Genomic DNA, 16,092 nt, shown 5'->3' on the forward strand with positions numbered 1-16,092 from the left:
ATTTTTCTGTCTTCAAGTCTACAAGATGCCTCGTCTCATCTTCCCCGGCAAAGTGTCCTGCATGCTCTTGGCGCAGAAACGCACGCGGTCGTAGTCCTCTCTGGCAGCGCCGACCATCGACGCGATATCTTTCCAATCGTTCACACAACCGGCAGACCGGAGCCTATTGAAGAGCGATTCGCCTGAGCCTAACAATAGTGCTGGGTGAGGTGTCACGTCAGTAAGAGTATAGTGGCTAGACGTCAGATCAGAACTTACTCAGAATGTTGGCCCGAACCTGTAAGGAGAGAGTAGTGCTACCGCTTCCTGATCCATGACCGCTGGTCATTTGCTTCCTGTCTCCTCCGCACTTACATCCACATGCGGAGCACCCTTCATCCTGCTTGGGTGAGAGTGCTCGAAGTGGAGTGTCTGATGTGGACTCGACTTCTCCCCCAGAAGGCGCCTGACCATGTATCCGCTTTTGACGCTTCGATTTCAGCATTCCAACAAAATCGATGTCGTCGTCGTCGTCGCTGCTGGCTTCTTGAAACTCTAAACCGCCGCGTTTCATTCCTGGACGCCCGGGATCTAGATTGAAGTACTCAGTTTCCTCTTCGTGTGTTGATCGACAAGCTGTAGTCGTCGTAGAGGGTGTGAAATGCAGCTCCGTATCTGCAATTGGCATACGGCGGTGGTTCTGGAAGATTTTGGTATCAGTCAGGTACTCTTGAGCGAACCTGTTCACTTACATTTGGTGTGACTGCCAAGCGGTTCCAATTGTCGCCAACACAGACAACATCGTCGTCATCCGGTTCGCCGATGTGGTTGACGTCAGCCTAGAAGCAGATAATCAGCCCACACATTGCGCACCCCATATATTTGAGTACACTCACTCTCTTGTGGTAGTGATTACCGCTATCTCGGCTGTCGAATCGTCCATGCCTGATTTTTTGGCGCACTATTGAGGTATCTTCGATTTGTTGGTGAGTTGAGCCAGGGGACCACAGAGTGATTGCAGACGGTGAAGGTTGACTTTGGGAATGATTGTAAATTCTGGGTCGGTCATGAGAAGGAGTCTGGGGGTGCTGTTTCAAGCCACCATGATTGCCGCTTGAGGATTGGGGAGAGTGGTCTTCTTCAGAACCCGTATATCTAACCAGTCTACGCTCGGTCGAAGGAGGAGTGGGGAGCGTCACTGCGCGTTGAGGGGTTGAAGGTGCTTTGACGTGATCAGGAGATGAGTCCATCGGTGCAGGACAGCGAGAGGTAGTTACTTGGAACAATGTTTTAGGTTTTAGCAAGATTTTGTGCGGAAAGGTTCTCGCTAGAAATTTCACGAGCTGGATGTGTTGACGTATAGTGGAAGGGATGATAGACAATCAACAGACAACCCAAGTCTGTTGCTGAAGGCATAGGCATTGTGAGTGAGTGTGTGTGTGTGTGTTCAACGTTGAATGACTTACACGTGCACAGTTGCTCGTTGACAAGGAAGAAGACAGTGCCGGATCACCTCACCCAGGAGTGCCTGTTCGAGGACACATCACTGATTTTCATCTGCAAATCACCGAATAGTATGTATACCTTCACATCATCAGTAAGGATGTTGCTTCTCACGACTGATAAATGCATGCACAGGTTCCCGGTGTGAATAGCAGTTGACCGTAGGTCCTACTCTCACTGCCACTCTCACCATGAGTCACCGTTCAGGGAAAATATCAAGGATGAATGTTACCTTACGAATAAATCACTCACCACTGGTTATGACCACAATACAACAACAATCCCACGCTCCATCCATTCTCTTGAACCACTTCAATCGTCTCCTGTAAATCTCTAAAACGAGTCATGCGCTGAGCCGTGAGGGAGCTCATTACCGCACAGCTATAATGTCACCAGACACCTCCGACAGCAAGCTGTCCAGTAAACGACCTTCATGTGCCTTGCTAGAACCACCGGCGACTATCATCTCACCTCCTTCCCCTACGGATCCGAAGGACTTTCATCCTCCAACATTCAACCTATCACCCCAGATTAGGTCACCAGCAGGCTCCGACGAGGATATAGAGTACGATTCTCCCGAGGAAGGGGACGGTGATACTCCCTCTTCGAACCTGTTTGGCAAGGATGTCCCACCACCCAAACCTCGAGCTCCATCTGATTCCCTTGGTCCGGTACCATTAGCAGCGACCAACATGTCTAATTCACCTCTCAAAGAACCATCATTGCTACGCGCGGAATCGCCCTCACCCTCATCCTCAAGACCCCGTTCACCTTCCCCTTCGTCACCCCACTTCCGTCCTCGTACCCTACATCATCGTCGAACCAGTTCTACGCATCGGGTCAGGGAGACTACGGACGGGCATCAGAGGAGTACGGAGGATGGACAACGAATGATCAATCAATACAGGATAGGGGAGAGTCTTGGTCAAGGAGCATATGCCAAGGTGGAGATCGGTGTGGACGTAGGATCCGGGAAGAAATATGTGAGTTCGACACCCCTTCCAACAGGTCTGACTTGTCAACAGGCTGTCAAGGAATTTTCCAAGTCTCGTTTGCATTACCAATCATTGCAAGAAAAACATCGCAAGAATACACGAGGCAGGAACAGGAGGGCACAGGAGCCAGGGTCACGTCCTATGGGTGAGGAACAGAGAGGGGGACCATGGGGTGGAACTCAAACCACAAACGAGGATCCTCTCGGTTTGGTCAGAAGAGAGATTGCTGTAATGAAGAAGCTAGAGTGAGTGATGAGAATCGTTTGGAGACAGCCTGCTGACAACGATGCCCACATAGTCATCCAAACGTGAGTCACCTCTCGGCAATATATTGCTCATAGAATAGATTGTCTTGCTTTATGAGGCCATTTCAGTCCCCAACGCCGACTCGTTATTTCTGGTGCTGGAATACATGTCAGGTGGTACCTTGATGGACGTTCGTATCGGCGAAGATGAGAAAGACGCCGAGCCACCGTTTGATTTGCGCCAAACAAGGGAGTACTTCCGACAACTATGTCTTGGTTTGGAGTACCTACACGCAAACGAGGTCATACATCGAGATGTGAGTATCCTTCGGCTGGACACCAGACTGACAAGTTAGATCAAACCCGACAATGTCCTTCTATCTGCGGACCGACAACTCGTGAAGCTTTGCGACTTTGGTGTGTCCGAGATGTTTACCAGTTCCGGCGACGACCGAATCAAAACGTCTGGAGGAAGTCCCGCTTTCCAGAGCCCGGAGAGCTTCACAGGTATGTATAAACTTGGGGTATATATTACGCATTGCTCACTCCGACCGTAGCACACACCCAAGAACTGCATGGAAAGGCAGTTGACATTTGGGCTCTGGGTAAGTTCTGCCTTAACGCTTCATAGCTGACATACAGGCGTGACACTTTATTGCATGTTGACCGGTTCCCTACCCTTCAATGTTTCCAACCCTCTCGACTTGTTCGAGGCTGTCAGAGAAAAGGAGTGAGTGCTGCGATGTTTACATTGTGATCAAACACTAGCTGATTGGCCGACTCATTGTAGACCGCGAATCCCTTCGGAGTGGGAATCATGCCTGCAAGACCTTATCAAGCGTATGCTTCGTAAAGATCCCCAACAACGAATCGAAATGTCGGTGATACGAGTCAGTAACCTCGCGGATGTTTGATGTCAGACCGAATGCTGATTATTAGACCCAGGAGCATTCGTGGGTGACGGACAACGGCGATGAACCGATGATAGACACCGAGGAGAACTTGTATCATGTTGGAAAGCACGTGGAGGAACCTACTCAAGAGGAACTCCGAAATGCTATCGGTTCTTTGCGTGGGATCTTGTGAGTTGTCAAGCGTTTGGTGCAAAGAGAGAATGCTGACGATCATTCTAGTACTGTGATTCGGGCTGTCCAAAAGTGAGTTGGGATGTGGGATCGATCAATTTTTGGATATTGACAGTTGTGTAGGATGCGTCGACTACAATTGCACCGCCGGTCCCTTTCGAGTCAAGGAGGTCCCGGTGGCCCACTTTCACCTGGCGGTTCCACTAACGTCTCAATGGCATCCGGTTCCATGGACTCTTACGTTTCTCAAGACCCAGCGACCAGCGCCACATCGGTTTCGGACGAAACAGAGGACCCGAAATACCGCGATCTTGTAGGTGACACTGTCACAAGTCCTCGAGACATGACGATAGCCTCGCCGGCGGATACTGCACGCGAAGAGGACAACCCTTTTGACAGGCTCAAACCTATTGATACTGGTGTCGTCAGGGACAACGAGAGCGAAGGAGGGGACGAGGACGATGAGGAGGGCGTTGTGTTAATGGATTCGCCAGTGTCAGGAGATGAAGATCAATCGACACCGGTTGGGCATGGGTCAACCTGAGATGTTTGTCAATTCTAAATTGGAACGGAAATTAGTTGTACAATAGACCGTCAATAACAAATCATATAAAAGGACGCGCCGGGGCGCAATGCATGGGTTACATGTATATCTATCAGGCCTTGACAGCTTGCTGTGGTCCACTGGGTCCTTGCAATCCCTGGAACTGTTGTTGCAGGGCTATGATCTGATAGAAAAACGGGTTGATTGAGCGGCGTTCATACGTCTCAGGAGGTTCAAATTCCACTCACCTCGTTCTTCTTCTTTGCTGCCTTCTCTTCTCCTTCTTTCAATTGAGCCTCTACTCGTTTACTGCACATCGCAATGTCAGCTTTGTAGTCCAACCAGAAGAGTCGAGAACGATATAGACGAAACTGACATTTCAGACTTGATGAACTCGAGACGCTTCTCGACATTGACTTTGGCCTCGTTCGAATCTTGAGGAACCAATGATGGTCCTACAAGTTTGTACACGGTGTTGTGGGATTTGAGTAACGTGAATTCCTGCGCACGGTCAGATATTCAAGATCAATCCAGCTCAATACTAGAACATTTGAGCCTCAGAAGCCAGACCCACTTTCAGGACCTGCTCATTCTCTGCTTGTTGTGAGTCGAGCCGTTGTCTAGCCTCGATAATACCCGCGAGCTCTGCGAACCGTTGAATGAAATTAGCCCAAGGTCTTCCATTGCCAGACATCAGAGGACAGCAACTTCATTGGTCCCCACTCACCCGCTTCGAGTTTCTGAAAGGCGACAGATTGCGTTTGTAATTGAGCTTGTACAGCTGCTACTTTCGGGTCTGACATGGTTGTGGTGTATTGCTTTGTATGTGTGATCAATCGACAAGAAAAGAATGTGAATTGGAAAGGTTGAGGCGAGAATTCGCGTTCGTCTAGAGTGAGATAATGTTGTCACGTCACAACTTGGTTGTTGCTTTGGTTTGTTGCCACCCGAGTCAGTGATCACTTTCCTTCTTCCTCTTGCCCTCAACCCATCAGTATTCCTACTTGGCCAGCCCTCACTAAGGCAATGTGAGGCCGGTCGCGATGGCCAACAACGCACCGAATCCACCTACCAAACGAGCCGCCCCTATCACCGCTTCAGCATTCAGCTTTTCTCTGAATACACCCAAAGCGAAGAAAGCTCGTCCGATCACCGCAGCGACTCCGCTCTCTTCCTCTTCCACATTTCAACTTGCCCGTCAAACACCCACTAGGGTCAAAGCGGAACCATCCACTCCTGCCCTATACCCGAATTCCAAGGAAAGTCGACCTCGTGAGCCAGCGACTCCTTTACGAACCCACGAACCACCTCCCGTTGACGAGGATGTCAAGCCAATGCTTCTCCCTCTGTCACACGCTACGCCCCGTCGTCTCGTCTCCGTATTTCAGCCGCTCAACGCTCTACATACTCCATCCAACAAAGCGGCGAAATTAGGTGATCCCGGCCCATCGACGAGCAAAGCTTTGCGACGAATCAACGATAGAATCGGACTGATCACACCTCGTCGAGAAGTCGAAACAGATATTGATGAGAAACCCAAGATCGCACTGAACGATGCGCGACCTTCCGCCGAGACAGTGACGGAAGACCTGTTCGCGAAGAAGAAGGCGAGCTTAATGGAGGAAGATGAAGGCGTAGGAGTCTCACCGAGAGGGAAGAGAATACAGAAATGGAGTGGTAAGGGGTAAGTACAGTTCATCTCTCTTGACCGACGTTTACTGACATGCACACGTAGAGCTACCCCTCCTTCTGTTCACCTTGCCAATCTGCTTTCGTCTTCCAACTCCTCACTTCACTTATTCTACACGTCGACGCAACATCTGCTGTACCCTTCACATCGATCCAACCTCACCCCAGCTCGATCAAATCAACCGAAACCGACTGCAAACGTCACTCCGTTCGCACATATCCAAAGTTCAGCGGTTATCCGTTTACGTCTGACAACATCTGTCCCCGGACCCACACACCACTCAACGATGTTCTGGTGTGAAGTGCTGAAGTGGTCCTCATCATCATCGACGGGAAGCTTCCCTACTCGAATATTGGCGATACTTCAACCGATTCCGAGCGAGTGTCCCCGATTAGGTCTGGATTCGCGCCTGCTCGCTTCGAAAGGGCCGGACAACCAGTTGGAAAAGAAGTGGCAGGTGGGAGTATGGTCGTGGTCCGAGGTCGAGATACCGCAAGTCGTGATCGGAGATGGTATTGCAGATGAAGGTGATGAGGACGGAGAGGAGGATGGCGTCAAGGAGTATACAAAGGCCTTACTGGTGACTCGTTACTTGATAGCTGAAGAACCGGCCTCGGCAACTGTAGCATAACATGTTCTTACATACATTCAATCATACGGTGTAATCATAACCATGTAACTTATACAAGCGATTCGTTTCTTGTCATCGCCTCACAACCACCGCCGCTCCGTTCACCTTCATCTTTGTCACTCCATAGTCTAGTCGTGATCCCAGGGAAGGACATCGATACCGCGGTCAGAAGCCAATCCCATACTAGTTGGCATGATCATCAGCACAATAGTCCGCTCAAGAGCGGCGACGAGAACATACCATGCCGCTGTAAGCATATGGGTAGTTGGCCATCATTCCATAGGGATATCCCATCCCCATTCCCATCCCGTACATTGCAGCGCCAAGGCCATAGCCTAGAACAAGGGACATCAGCTCCCACTTTGAACAGACAGCCGCGAAGAGGTGTGTAGACTCACCCATACCTCCCATTCCCATCATGTATGGCACACCAAGTCCACCAGCGTAGTAAGAATTCATCACGGGGCTCTAGAGCCCATAAAGTGAGCTTGAACCCTGACAATAAGTAAAGATGGAAAGCACTCACTCCGTAGGGGTAAGGTGAATACATTCTGTAAGGTGACCAATAGCCTCCCCACATCTACTGGTTGTCACCAAGATTGTTCTTGTATATTCCGAGAGAAACGTACGTCGATTTGATCAAAAGGTCAACTCTCAATTGTGATGGCGGAGTGGTTCAATCTGTTGTGCTCGCTGATAGGAATCCACTTCGTTGGCTAGTCGCTAAAAGTAGGATGGATCAAGAAGCGAGCTAACGATGTTCGATGAAGCGAGACGAGAGGGGTGGATGACGACACGATACACGTTTGTTCAGGTGGCAAATGAAACGCATAAAGGAGGATGGCCGGCAGGAATAAACCGGACTCACTGTTGTGATGTTGTGCACGGTGTCGAGGTCGACAAAGGAGCAATATCAGGTGTAGTCTTAACGAATTGATACGATTGGCAACAAGGGGTGTGAAGAGAAGAACAAAGAGGAGTCAAAGAGATGATTCTAGTGAAATATGTCCTTGCGTGATTGTGTACGAATAGGTATGCATGTGTGTGTTGGTGTGCTTGTAAGTGGTATGGGTGATCGGCGACCGGAGCACCCAGTGAAATCCGGTCACATCATTAAACTTTTCACCCCTGTCCCCCTTGATGGGAGCGGTCCGATCGGATTTGTGCACGAAGCGGGGCCATCTGTCGTCGAGTCAATCAAGTCGCTCACTGGAGGTTGCCCCTTTTCAAACTCTATCGCATCTTGTTAATCAAAGAGACTGCATCAAACTTGCTGCGCTTCTTCTCCATACCCCGTCTACAACCCCTCTTTTGCGGCAGTCGGTCTGAACCCCGTGGGGATCGGATGGCCAAGTTGGGGGACAGGACCGGCGGGGGTGAATTTGGTAATGGTGCGAGGAGCGTGGTCGGTAATGCCTTGTAATGCCTTGTAATCTCAGGGTAAATGATGGTAAGAAATGACTTCACACTCCCCCTCTGCTCCTCTTTCTCTGTCGGTAGCGAAGTGACAGATCCCCCACCCGAGACTCTTGGTACTCGGTACTACTTTTGCACGTCTCCGCAATTCATATCCATATCTATCTATCAATCAATCAATCAATTCACTTGCTTCTTAAGATCCGTTCAGAAAGTAGCAACACCTTCTTGAACACACAAAGCATCTTCCACTGATAGGTGAGCCCCACTCCTCCCCTTCCCCTCTCTGCACGAACCCCTTTACAGCACATTCTATATTTCCGAAAGTCTCGCTTCGGCTGACGCTTTGGTCCTCTCCTGTGTCCTGTACGACCTTCCTTTGTCGTCCAGCAGGAAGCAATCAAGTACCTATAAAATCAACAAGTGAGCTTCTGCTTCTTCTCATTAATGAGCCCAACTCTACCTGCGACAGATATATGCAATCCCGCCCTAACCCGCCGTTCTGCTCAGCGCTTACCCACCATGACTTCACAATTATTAGGTTTTACCCATCTTAAACCACCTACCATCATGGCTGAGAACCCTGACAAGCTTGCCGCTCGCCTCGCCGAGCTCGACACCACCACCACCCCTCCGTCCATGAGTCGGTCTCCATCCGCTCCCAGTTCTCCCAACACCGAGAGACGAGGCAGCTCCGCCGTCTTGGAGAACGGAACCAACCTCGGTTCTACCGCTGGTCGTAAGGCTTCCATCCCCGGTAGACCCAGTTTCACCGCCGAGAGGAAAGCCAGTATCGGTGCGGGAAGCGGAAGAGTTAGTAGGAGAGGAAGTGGAGTTGCCTTGACTCCAGGTGGACAAAATGTCTACCACACCAGGACTAACGTAGGTTACATTTTCTTTTAATTCAGGCGACTCATGCTAACGATGGGTCGCATTTTAGGCCGACGTCGAGTTCCCTCACGCCGAGAAGAGTAGGTCGTTTCGTGTAAAATATGCTGGGTGGCATTGACGAGACAACGCAGAGACCATGGCGGATCACTTGAGGAAATACGAGAGTCTCTTGACCTGTAAGTTTGAGCCATCATTCAAGCTTGGAAAGACCTGACACCGTCCCGCCGTACTCAGTGACTCCTCAGAGGATGCGAATGATCGTCCATGCTATTGAGGACACCTTGGACAACGGTCTCCGAAAGGACGGACAGGTTGTTGTGAGTCATCATGTATCGATGGGTCGACGTGGTCCTTTTTGCTGATTGAATTACTCGCTTTGTAGCCCATGAGTATGTCTCGTCTGCCTACTACACGACATGTTCAGCTAACGTCTCCATCATCGTTCAGTTCCCGCTTTCGTCTTTGGCGTAAGTATCTCTTGTCTTGTTATATGCGGCGCTGTCTGACATATCCACTTTGCAGTGGCCGACCGGCGAAGAGAAGGGAGACTATCTCGCCCTCGACTTGGGAGGTACCAACCTCCGAGTCTGTCTTGTCACCCTTCTCGGTCACGGTAAATTCGAGGTTACTCAAACCAAGTACCGTTTGACCGAGGAGCAGAAGCAAGATGAAGGTCAAGCTTTGTGAGTACAGTATGTAATCTTTCTCACGTACAGTTGAACTGATGCTCCTGCTCTAGGTTGGACTTCTGCGCCGAATGTTTGGACAGCTTTATCCGTGATACTCTTGGCCGAACTGATGAGGACGAGAAACTTCCACTGGGTTTCACTGTAAGTATCTCCCTCAGACGAGCGCAAGTAAAGCTGACGCGATGTGTATACTAGTTCTCATACCCTTGCTCGTGAGTCGGACTGGTTGGTCTGGTATTCTATATTGGAGTTGACTTAACTCCCATCACCATCAGGCAAGAACGAATTGACCACGGAGGTGAGCATTTCTCGATCCTGCCCGTCAGGACATCCACTAACATTGCACAGTTCTGATCCGATGGACAAAGGGTTTCGGAGCACCCAACATTGAAGGCCGAGACGTCGCTGCCATGTTCAAGGACTCTCTTACCCGATTGGTGAGTCTCAAATGGGCTGAATAAGCATATAAGAGAGGGCTGACGAGTGATCGGTCACAGAACGTCCCCGCTGAACTCACTGCTCTCATCAACGACACCACCGGAACTTTGATCGCTTCCAACTATGTGGACCCAAACACTAAGATTGCCGTCATTTTCGGAACTGGATGTAACGCTGCGTACATGGAGACTGCTGTTAGTATCCCCAAGATCGACAAGATGGGTCTCGCTAAGGACCAGGGTATGGCTATCAACGTGAGTTTCAGTAATCTTCAGACGTTGTGGTGATACTGATCTGCCATCGTTTTAGTGTGAATGGGGAGCTTTCGACTCGTTCGATCACCAACACCTGCGTAAGTACTATCCTCTGCGGAGTGTCCACCTAGCTGACTTTCAGAACAGCCCGAACTAAATATGACATTATCATTGATGAGTCGTCCAACAAGCCTGGAGAACAGGTGTGTAGTCGACGTGGAGATGCGCAGGCTGGTTGCTAATGCGTAACGCGACAGTCATTCGAGAAGATGATTGCCGGTCTCTACCTCGGTGAAATCTTCCGACTTGTCGTTTGCGAGCTTATCGATGCGGGTGATCTCTTCCTGGGTCAGAACACCTACAAGCTTGAAAAGGCATATGCTTTCGACACTGCTTTCCTGAGTTTGATGGAGAGGTGCGTACTGCGCCCTTTTACCTCGTGATAGATTACTGACATATGTCCCTGTGCATTTAGTGATGTAACCGACGAGCTCCTTACCGTCATTGGTGTCTTTACCCACTTCTTCGGTGTTGAGACTACTATCGAGGAGAGACAATTCTTCAAGAAGCTCGCTGTCTTGATCGGTACACGTGCTGCTCGACTTTCAGCCTGTGGTATCGCTGCCATCGTTAGCAAGAAGGGTTATTTGGAAGAAGGATGTGCCGTCGGTGCCGACGGTAGTTTGTACAACGTAAGTGGAGATCGTGATACGCTGTACATAAGGTGCTCCGGCCCACTGACCTAATTCTCTTTCGTAGAAATACCCCAACTTTGCCGATCGAGTACACACCGCTCTTACCGACATCTTCGGTGAGAAGGGCAAGAAGATTGTGACCCATCATGCGGAGGATGGTTCAGGTGTTGGAAGTGCTATCATTGCTGGTGAGTTATCCATTTGCGCTGAAACGAGGGTCGGAAATCATGCTAATGATTGCCCTGCTATTGAATAGCTATGACAAAGGCTCGAAAAGATTCTGGATTCTACACCGATTTCTAAAGTGATCTTGGGAGCCGTGGGACATGGGCAGTAGGGAAAAGTTCGTCTGGGATACGACACGAAGGCAACGTCAAAACGGGGGAAAAGATGCAAATGAGATTTGGATTATGATATGCATTCGAATGTGCAGCTGAGGAAGCAACTTTGTGCAGTAAATCACGCGCCATCTTTGACTTTATCTCCTCTTTCACTCATCACCGTCCTTATCCCCGCGTTGTATGTTATTCGTCCTAGTCGCAACGTTCGTCCGTCATTCCTATCATACATCGCCATGGTGAGAATTAGCCACGCCCGAAGTCGTTCCCAAGATGCCTACAATACCAAACAGCAAATCAGCAAATCATTATAGCGGTAATAAATCACAACGAGAGGAGGGAGTTGTCACTAACCGTCAATCAGAGCGTTCCAATAATCATCGCTATTTTCTGTCCCTTGTTCCAGCGTAATACCTCCCATACCCATCCCGATCCCCATTCCCATCCCCATCCCCATCATCCCTCCCATCCCATTCCCACCTCCTCCTAAACCACCACTACCACCCATGAGTCCAAATTGTCCCCCTGCTCCAACACTATATGGTGTTCCTGCAAACTCTGCAGACGGAGAAGGACCTATGAATGCTGACGTCGACGGATCACCTTCTCCACCTGATGCGATGAACCCGCTCGTTCCTGGATAACCGGGGATTGGCGGAGTAGGTGTAGGCGCATAACCTGCCGGACCACCAGGTAGACCTAATGGGTTTATACCGCCAGAGTTGAGGGGGAGGGATCCTCCTTGGAGTGGGAAGTAACCCATCCCTGCGTTTTCGAGAGTTGGCATTTGACCATTGACCGATGCGCCGACTGCTAGAGAAGTGTTCGCATTGATCCAGTGATCGAGTCTGCAGTCCAGAACACAATCTATTAGCGGTCCAATCTCCAGAAGTAGGAGAAGTAGAGCACTTACAGTTTCTGCGAATGGTCGTCTTCATGACTTCCTGTAGAAGCAGGACTCTGTGTAAGTCCTCCGTGATGAATTGGGGCATACGATATCCCCGTACCGCCCGGTCCACCACTCCTCGATGATCGAGGAGGTCGCATCACCCTCATCGATCCTGGTCCACCAGGCGTGGGTGCATCTTCTCGAGGTTGAACTCCCTTTGGATATGCGTTGGAATGGGTCGACGAGTCGTTGCTCTGTCTCAAAGCCAAGAGTAGAGCAGCGCTGTCTTTGTCGGTTGCACCTGAATCGCCGGGACCAAACGAGTCCTCGAAGATCTGGGCAGCTCGTCGCGAGAGCGTTTGGATCTGATATTGGGTCGCAGGTCAGCAAACTGGTGCCAGGTTGGAACTTGACAAGTAATTTGAACTAACAATTTGGACCTCTTTGCGAGTAGTCGCATCTTTCTGGGAGACCTCGACCCATGGATTTTGTTCCAAGAAAGTCGTGAGGATCCTCCTGGACTGTTGGTCAGCAGCTGGCCCAGGAGCACTATGTCACGCTACGCACCTCATCTGGTCCGCGTCTGGACCTCGAGGGTCAATGATCGCGCTGATACCAGCAATCATCGCACTGTTGAACATCCTGAACTGCCCGGTAATGGCATAGAATCGGAAATCTGGAACATCGCGCTGGAAGTCTTGTCTGGAACGAAGTTTCGTCAGCATCATACGTTCGAAATAATAACCTTCGATATACGTACCTGATCTGGAAGTCGAGCTTGGCCGCCTCGAAACATGCGGTACGGGAGGCCTAAAACGATAGTCAGCGAGCATCACTGGGACTTTGTAAAGCATACGTACAGCGTATCGGTTGCTTGACAACTTTCGTAAAAGCCATGGTCGCTGAATTGTGTGATCTTAGTGTGATTCTCCAGAGCGCTGTAGTCCACTTTCACTCACATGTAGGATGATTGTTGTCACCAGCAACTCTGTCAAGAGCATGAATCGATGGACAGGCAGCCAGAAATGGACTGTCGAACCATAGATTAGTCCTCCAAGGCATCTAATTCCGTCGCCGCTTGCGACTCACCGTGATCCAGACTTTTATCCGGCTCGTGCATCCTGAAATGAGGAGGGAGCTGCTCCACAAATGTGTCGAGCTCATGCTGTAAACGCTCCACGTCGGAATACTGGGCAGGCTCATCCAGCTTCTGGAAGTGATGACCGATTTTGCCAATGATTCCGGCGAGTCGCTTTCGCAAAATCAGGAACAGTGCAGGAGTAGGTTCGTTGTATGGTTTAGCGGGAGGCATGCCAAGTGCAGGGTTGAAATCGGTCAGGTCGATATTGGACGGGGGTCTATGAGGCATATTAGTACTGGGCTTGGCACTTGACTTAGGAGGACCCTGCTCACTGTGTGTCAGTGTAACTATCTGAGATGCTAGGTGGTCGACCAAGAACCAGACTGCACTCGACGTCAGTTGGGATTTCAGGACCGCTTCTCGGGGAACGTACCTATAGTGCTTGTCTGCATGGTACAGATAACTCCACAACCGACGTCTGTACTCGGTTTGGTATGGGCTGCAACAAAACATCAGTAGCCATTACTTAACGTTGCAGTTCGGAAAACAACTCACTCTAAGCCAAGTTTCGTACCATCGCGGTGCAAACCTATCGCTTGAGCAGTACGAAGTGACGCCCCAAGCTGTGACCAGCATTCGGTAAGGCGACGGTCGTGGACCAGAACCAGATACACAGCACTCTGAAGAAAGCCATTAGCTGGGAACTTTACGAAGCAGGCATTGATGCTCACCAGGAGACGGGAGACGACGAGCTCGAGGCTTTCAGATTGGACAGCAGTCGCGATCAGGATACTTCGTCGTGCTGTTTTCACGATCAGTGATTGTGGTACTCAAATCGACACAGAATACACATACAGCTCCAGTACATCCGTAAACTGGACAACTTTCTCGTCTGCTCGTCCCCTGCCCATTCATCAGGAGCTTGACGAACCGCAAGAGCAAGTACGATGAAGACCAAGGGTAACGCTCGCACATTCGACGGATCAACCGCAGTGGAACGGTTGTATAGATCCTCATACGCTACGTCTCAATGTCAGGATGGACGACATCATCTCAAGGGGCCTCGCTTACAGGCTCTGAACAATCGTTCGTCGATGGGATATCGGACATAGTTCAGCTTTGAGAAGAACCAGTCGACGATTCGGTCGGCAAAGTGTTTCGGTGGAAGCTCCTGAACGAGCTCGGCGACCTGAGATGGAACAAGTCAAAGTCAGGCCAAACTTCTCGAAACAAAAAAAAAGAAAAACATTGGAGCACCTTGTGGGGGCTGACCCCGCAATCCGTAATTAGTCGTTGTAAATTTTCGGCTGGTGTCCCGTGGATGTCTAATTTCATCTTGATCTTGTCGTTTATGTTCATCTGCGGTACGGAGTGAGCTGCGCCCTAGATTGACCTGGTCACATGGGGTCTACTTACTGTCTCAGGTAAGCCTCTGCAACAGGTGAACAGGAGATTAGCTACGTTACGCTATCATGATTGACGAAGGCCACTACTCACCCTTCAATCTCACCGAGCCATCCCTTGCCGACCCTCGCAAGACCGTCGTCATCTGAGCTACCTCCCCGCTCCACTTCCCCTGGATCATGAGTGTCCAGCGCTGACTGGTTTCCATGCGCAGAGCCGGAGGGTCCGGGCAAGTTTGGATGTGATAAGAAGTGATGGGGAGAGGAAGGGGTGGATGGAGCGGACGCCAGGTGTTTCTGGAATTGTGTGGCTGCGAGATGTACATGTCAACAACGATACCTAGCGTTACAGGGGTGTTATCATAACACATACAAGTGATCCAATCTCGAACCGCTTCATACTGCGTGATACCACCTGTATGCCTCACCACGACTGACAGGACTGACTCTATGCTCTCCAGTCGAGCAAGAGTCTGAGGATCAGGACTCGAATGGTTATTTGAGTTCGCTTGAGGGTTATATGGCACCTGTGAACATTGGAAAGGGCATTAGGCAGGTTCCGAGAAACACGGATGTAGGAGATGGGGCAGACGTACACATAGCTCGGGTACTTTTCGCGCTGCACACGGGACGTGTTAATAAAGCATATAGAATCTGAAAGACTGGACAAGAGATAGCTCACCGACACCTGCAAGAGGAGTCAAGTGTTAGTAGAGGATCGAACGGAAATGAGGCAGAACGAGAAACGTACAGTGTTGACATGGGAATTCGCGATTACACTGTAAGAGAGTTGATTGATTAGTTGATGGAACAAGTTTCCTTTGCTGTGATGTGAGCAACAGATGCATACCTTTTGCTTACGTTTAGCACCTAATGACGTTACTGGTCAGCAGTGTCCTTGAACAGCATCGGGATCACTCACATTGAGCGCAACTGAGACTGATCCTCTTCTTCTTCTGTCCACTCGCACTATGGTCATCATGTCCACTGTCCGTGCTGAATTTCCTCTCGGGCGGAGGACCATGATGTCCCTTGACGTCTGGGGGGAGTGGTCTCTTCATCGGAGTCGATACTTGTGGTAACGGTGGAAGGTAAGGACCGCTCGGAAGTTGTGGTGAGGGGGTAGCGTGTGATAGGTTTGAAGGTGTATGTGGTGTTTGTGATGACGTCCTGATCAGAGGTGATGGACGTGACGTGTATGGTGATGGATGACCTGTAGAGGTCATGTCTTGTTGAACGACGATTGCGTGAAGTTGACTAGATTCGTATACGTGATGATGATGTTGATGATGATGGAGAAATCGAACTCAAAAGGGGAAGCCACAT

General features: G+C 50.1%; 8 protein-coding genes across 8 annotated transcripts; 4 read left to right on the top strand and 4 right to left on the bottom strand.

Moving 5' to 3' along the window:
* Nucleotides 1-18: 18 nt before the first annotated feature.
* On the bottom strand, nucleotides 19-1,401 carry CI109_101262 (uncharacterized protein; the record flags this gene model as incomplete). The annotated part of the gene is made up of 5 exons (XM_032008354.2): nucleotides 19-200; nucleotides 259-679; nucleotides 732-818; nucleotides 876-1,306; nucleotides 1,371-1,401. 5 exons carry the CDS (start codon nucleotides 1,399-1,401, stop codon nucleotides 19-21), a joined length of 1,152 nt encoding a protein of 383 aa, XP_031857371.2.
* A 467-nt stretch (nucleotides 1,402-1,868) lies between these two features.
* Nucleotides 1,869-3,353, top strand: CI109_101263 (uncharacterized protein; the record flags this gene model as incomplete). Its single annotated transcript, XM_065966940.1, has 5 exons — nucleotides 1,869-2,465; nucleotides 2,508-2,722; nucleotides 2,776-2,785; nucleotides 3,079-3,229; nucleotides 3,280-3,353. 5 exons carry the CDS (start codon nucleotides 1,869-1,871, stop codon nucleotides 3,351-3,353), a joined length of 1,047 nt encoding a protein of 348 aa, XP_065823012.1.
* A 28-nt stretch (nucleotides 3,354-3,381) lies between these two features.
* Nucleotides 3,382-4,351, top strand: CI109_101264 (uncharacterized protein; the record flags this gene model as incomplete). Its single annotated transcript, XM_065966941.1, has 5 exons — nucleotides 3,382-3,452; nucleotides 3,513-3,612; nucleotides 3,668-3,804; nucleotides 3,856-3,879; nucleotides 3,931-4,351. 5 exons carry the CDS (start codon nucleotides 3,382-3,384, stop codon nucleotides 4,349-4,351), a joined length of 753 nt encoding a protein of 250 aa, XP_065823013.1.
* A 112-nt stretch (nucleotides 4,352-4,463) lies between these two features.
* Nucleotides 4,464-5,154, bottom strand: CI109_101265 (uncharacterized protein; the record flags this gene model as incomplete). Its single annotated transcript, XM_032008352.1, has 5 exons — nucleotides 4,464-4,535; nucleotides 4,600-4,660; nucleotides 4,728-4,852; nucleotides 4,926-4,996; nucleotides 5,079-5,154. 5 exons carry the CDS (start codon nucleotides 5,152-5,154, stop codon nucleotides 4,464-4,466), a joined length of 405 nt encoding a protein of 134 aa, XP_031857369.1.
* A 240-nt stretch (nucleotides 5,155-5,394) lies between these two features.
* On the top strand, nucleotides 5,395-6,672 carry CI109_101266 (uncharacterized protein; the record flags this gene model as incomplete). The annotated part of the gene is made up of 2 exons (XM_032008351.1): nucleotides 5,395-6,035; nucleotides 6,087-6,672. 2 exons carry the CDS (start codon nucleotides 5,395-5,397, stop codon nucleotides 6,670-6,672), a joined length of 1,227 nt encoding a protein of 408 aa, XP_031857368.1.
* Nucleotides 6,673-6,837: 165 nt separating this feature from the next.
* Nucleotides 6,838-7,222, bottom strand: CI109_101267 (uncharacterized protein; the record flags this gene model as incomplete). Its single annotated transcript, XM_032008350.1, has 4 exons — nucleotides 6,838-6,855; nucleotides 6,913-7,007; nucleotides 7,071-7,140; nucleotides 7,199-7,222. 4 exons carry the CDS (start codon nucleotides 7,220-7,222, stop codon nucleotides 6,838-6,840), a joined length of 207 nt encoding a protein of 68 aa, XP_031857367.1.
* A 1,388-nt stretch (nucleotides 7,223-8,610) lies between these two features.
* Nucleotides 8,611-11,358, top strand: CI109_101268 (uncharacterized protein; the record flags this gene model as incomplete). Its single annotated transcript, XM_032008349.1, has 18 exons — nucleotides 8,611-8,970; nucleotides 9,029-9,059; nucleotides 9,111-9,155; nucleotides 9,214-9,296; nucleotides 9,362-9,368; nucleotides 9,427-9,446; nucleotides 9,502-9,662; nucleotides 9,719-9,809; nucleotides 9,864-9,880; nucleotides 9,944-9,966; nucleotides 10,017-10,105; nucleotides 10,166-10,360; nucleotides 10,416-10,458; nucleotides 10,508-10,563; nucleotides 10,618-10,775; nucleotides 10,836-11,052; nucleotides 11,120-11,243; nucleotides 11,312-11,358. 18 exons carry the CDS (start codon nucleotides 8,611-8,613, stop codon nucleotides 11,356-11,358), a joined length of 1,767 nt encoding a protein of 588 aa, XP_031857366.1.
* A 259-nt stretch (nucleotides 11,359-11,617) lies between these two features.
* CI109_101269 (uncharacterized protein) lies at nucleotides 11,618-15,992 on the bottom strand (the record flags this gene model as incomplete). The annotated part of the gene is made up of 24 exons (XM_065966942.1): nucleotides 11,618-11,670; nucleotides 11,748-12,241; nucleotides 12,307-12,647; nucleotides 12,714-12,798; nucleotides 12,850-12,984; nucleotides 13,043-13,092; nucleotides 13,143-13,184; nucleotides 13,242-13,312; nucleotides 13,372-13,640; nucleotides 13,696-13,746; nucleotides 13,797-13,862; nucleotides 13,919-14,043; nucleotides 14,095-14,165; nucleotides 14,219-14,383; nucleotides 14,435-14,552; nucleotides 14,621-14,722; nucleotides 14,780-14,795; nucleotides 14,861-15,077; nucleotides 15,140-15,293; nucleotides 15,363-15,385; nucleotides 15,449-15,454; nucleotides 15,518-15,545; nucleotides 15,617-15,636; nucleotides 15,689-15,992. 24 exons carry the CDS (start codon nucleotides 15,990-15,992, stop codon nucleotides 11,618-11,620), a joined length of 3,006 nt encoding a protein of 1,001 aa, XP_065823014.1.
* Nucleotides 15,993-16,092: the final 100 nt, after the last annotated feature.

Source organism: Kwoniella shandongensis, chromosome 2 (genome assembly GCF_008629635.2).
Source record: "Kwoniella shandongensis chromosome 2, complete sequence".
Classification (NCBI taxonomy): domain Eukaryota; kingdom Fungi; phylum Basidiomycota; class Tremellomycetes; order Tremellales; family Cryptococcaceae; genus Kwoniella; species Kwoniella shandongensis.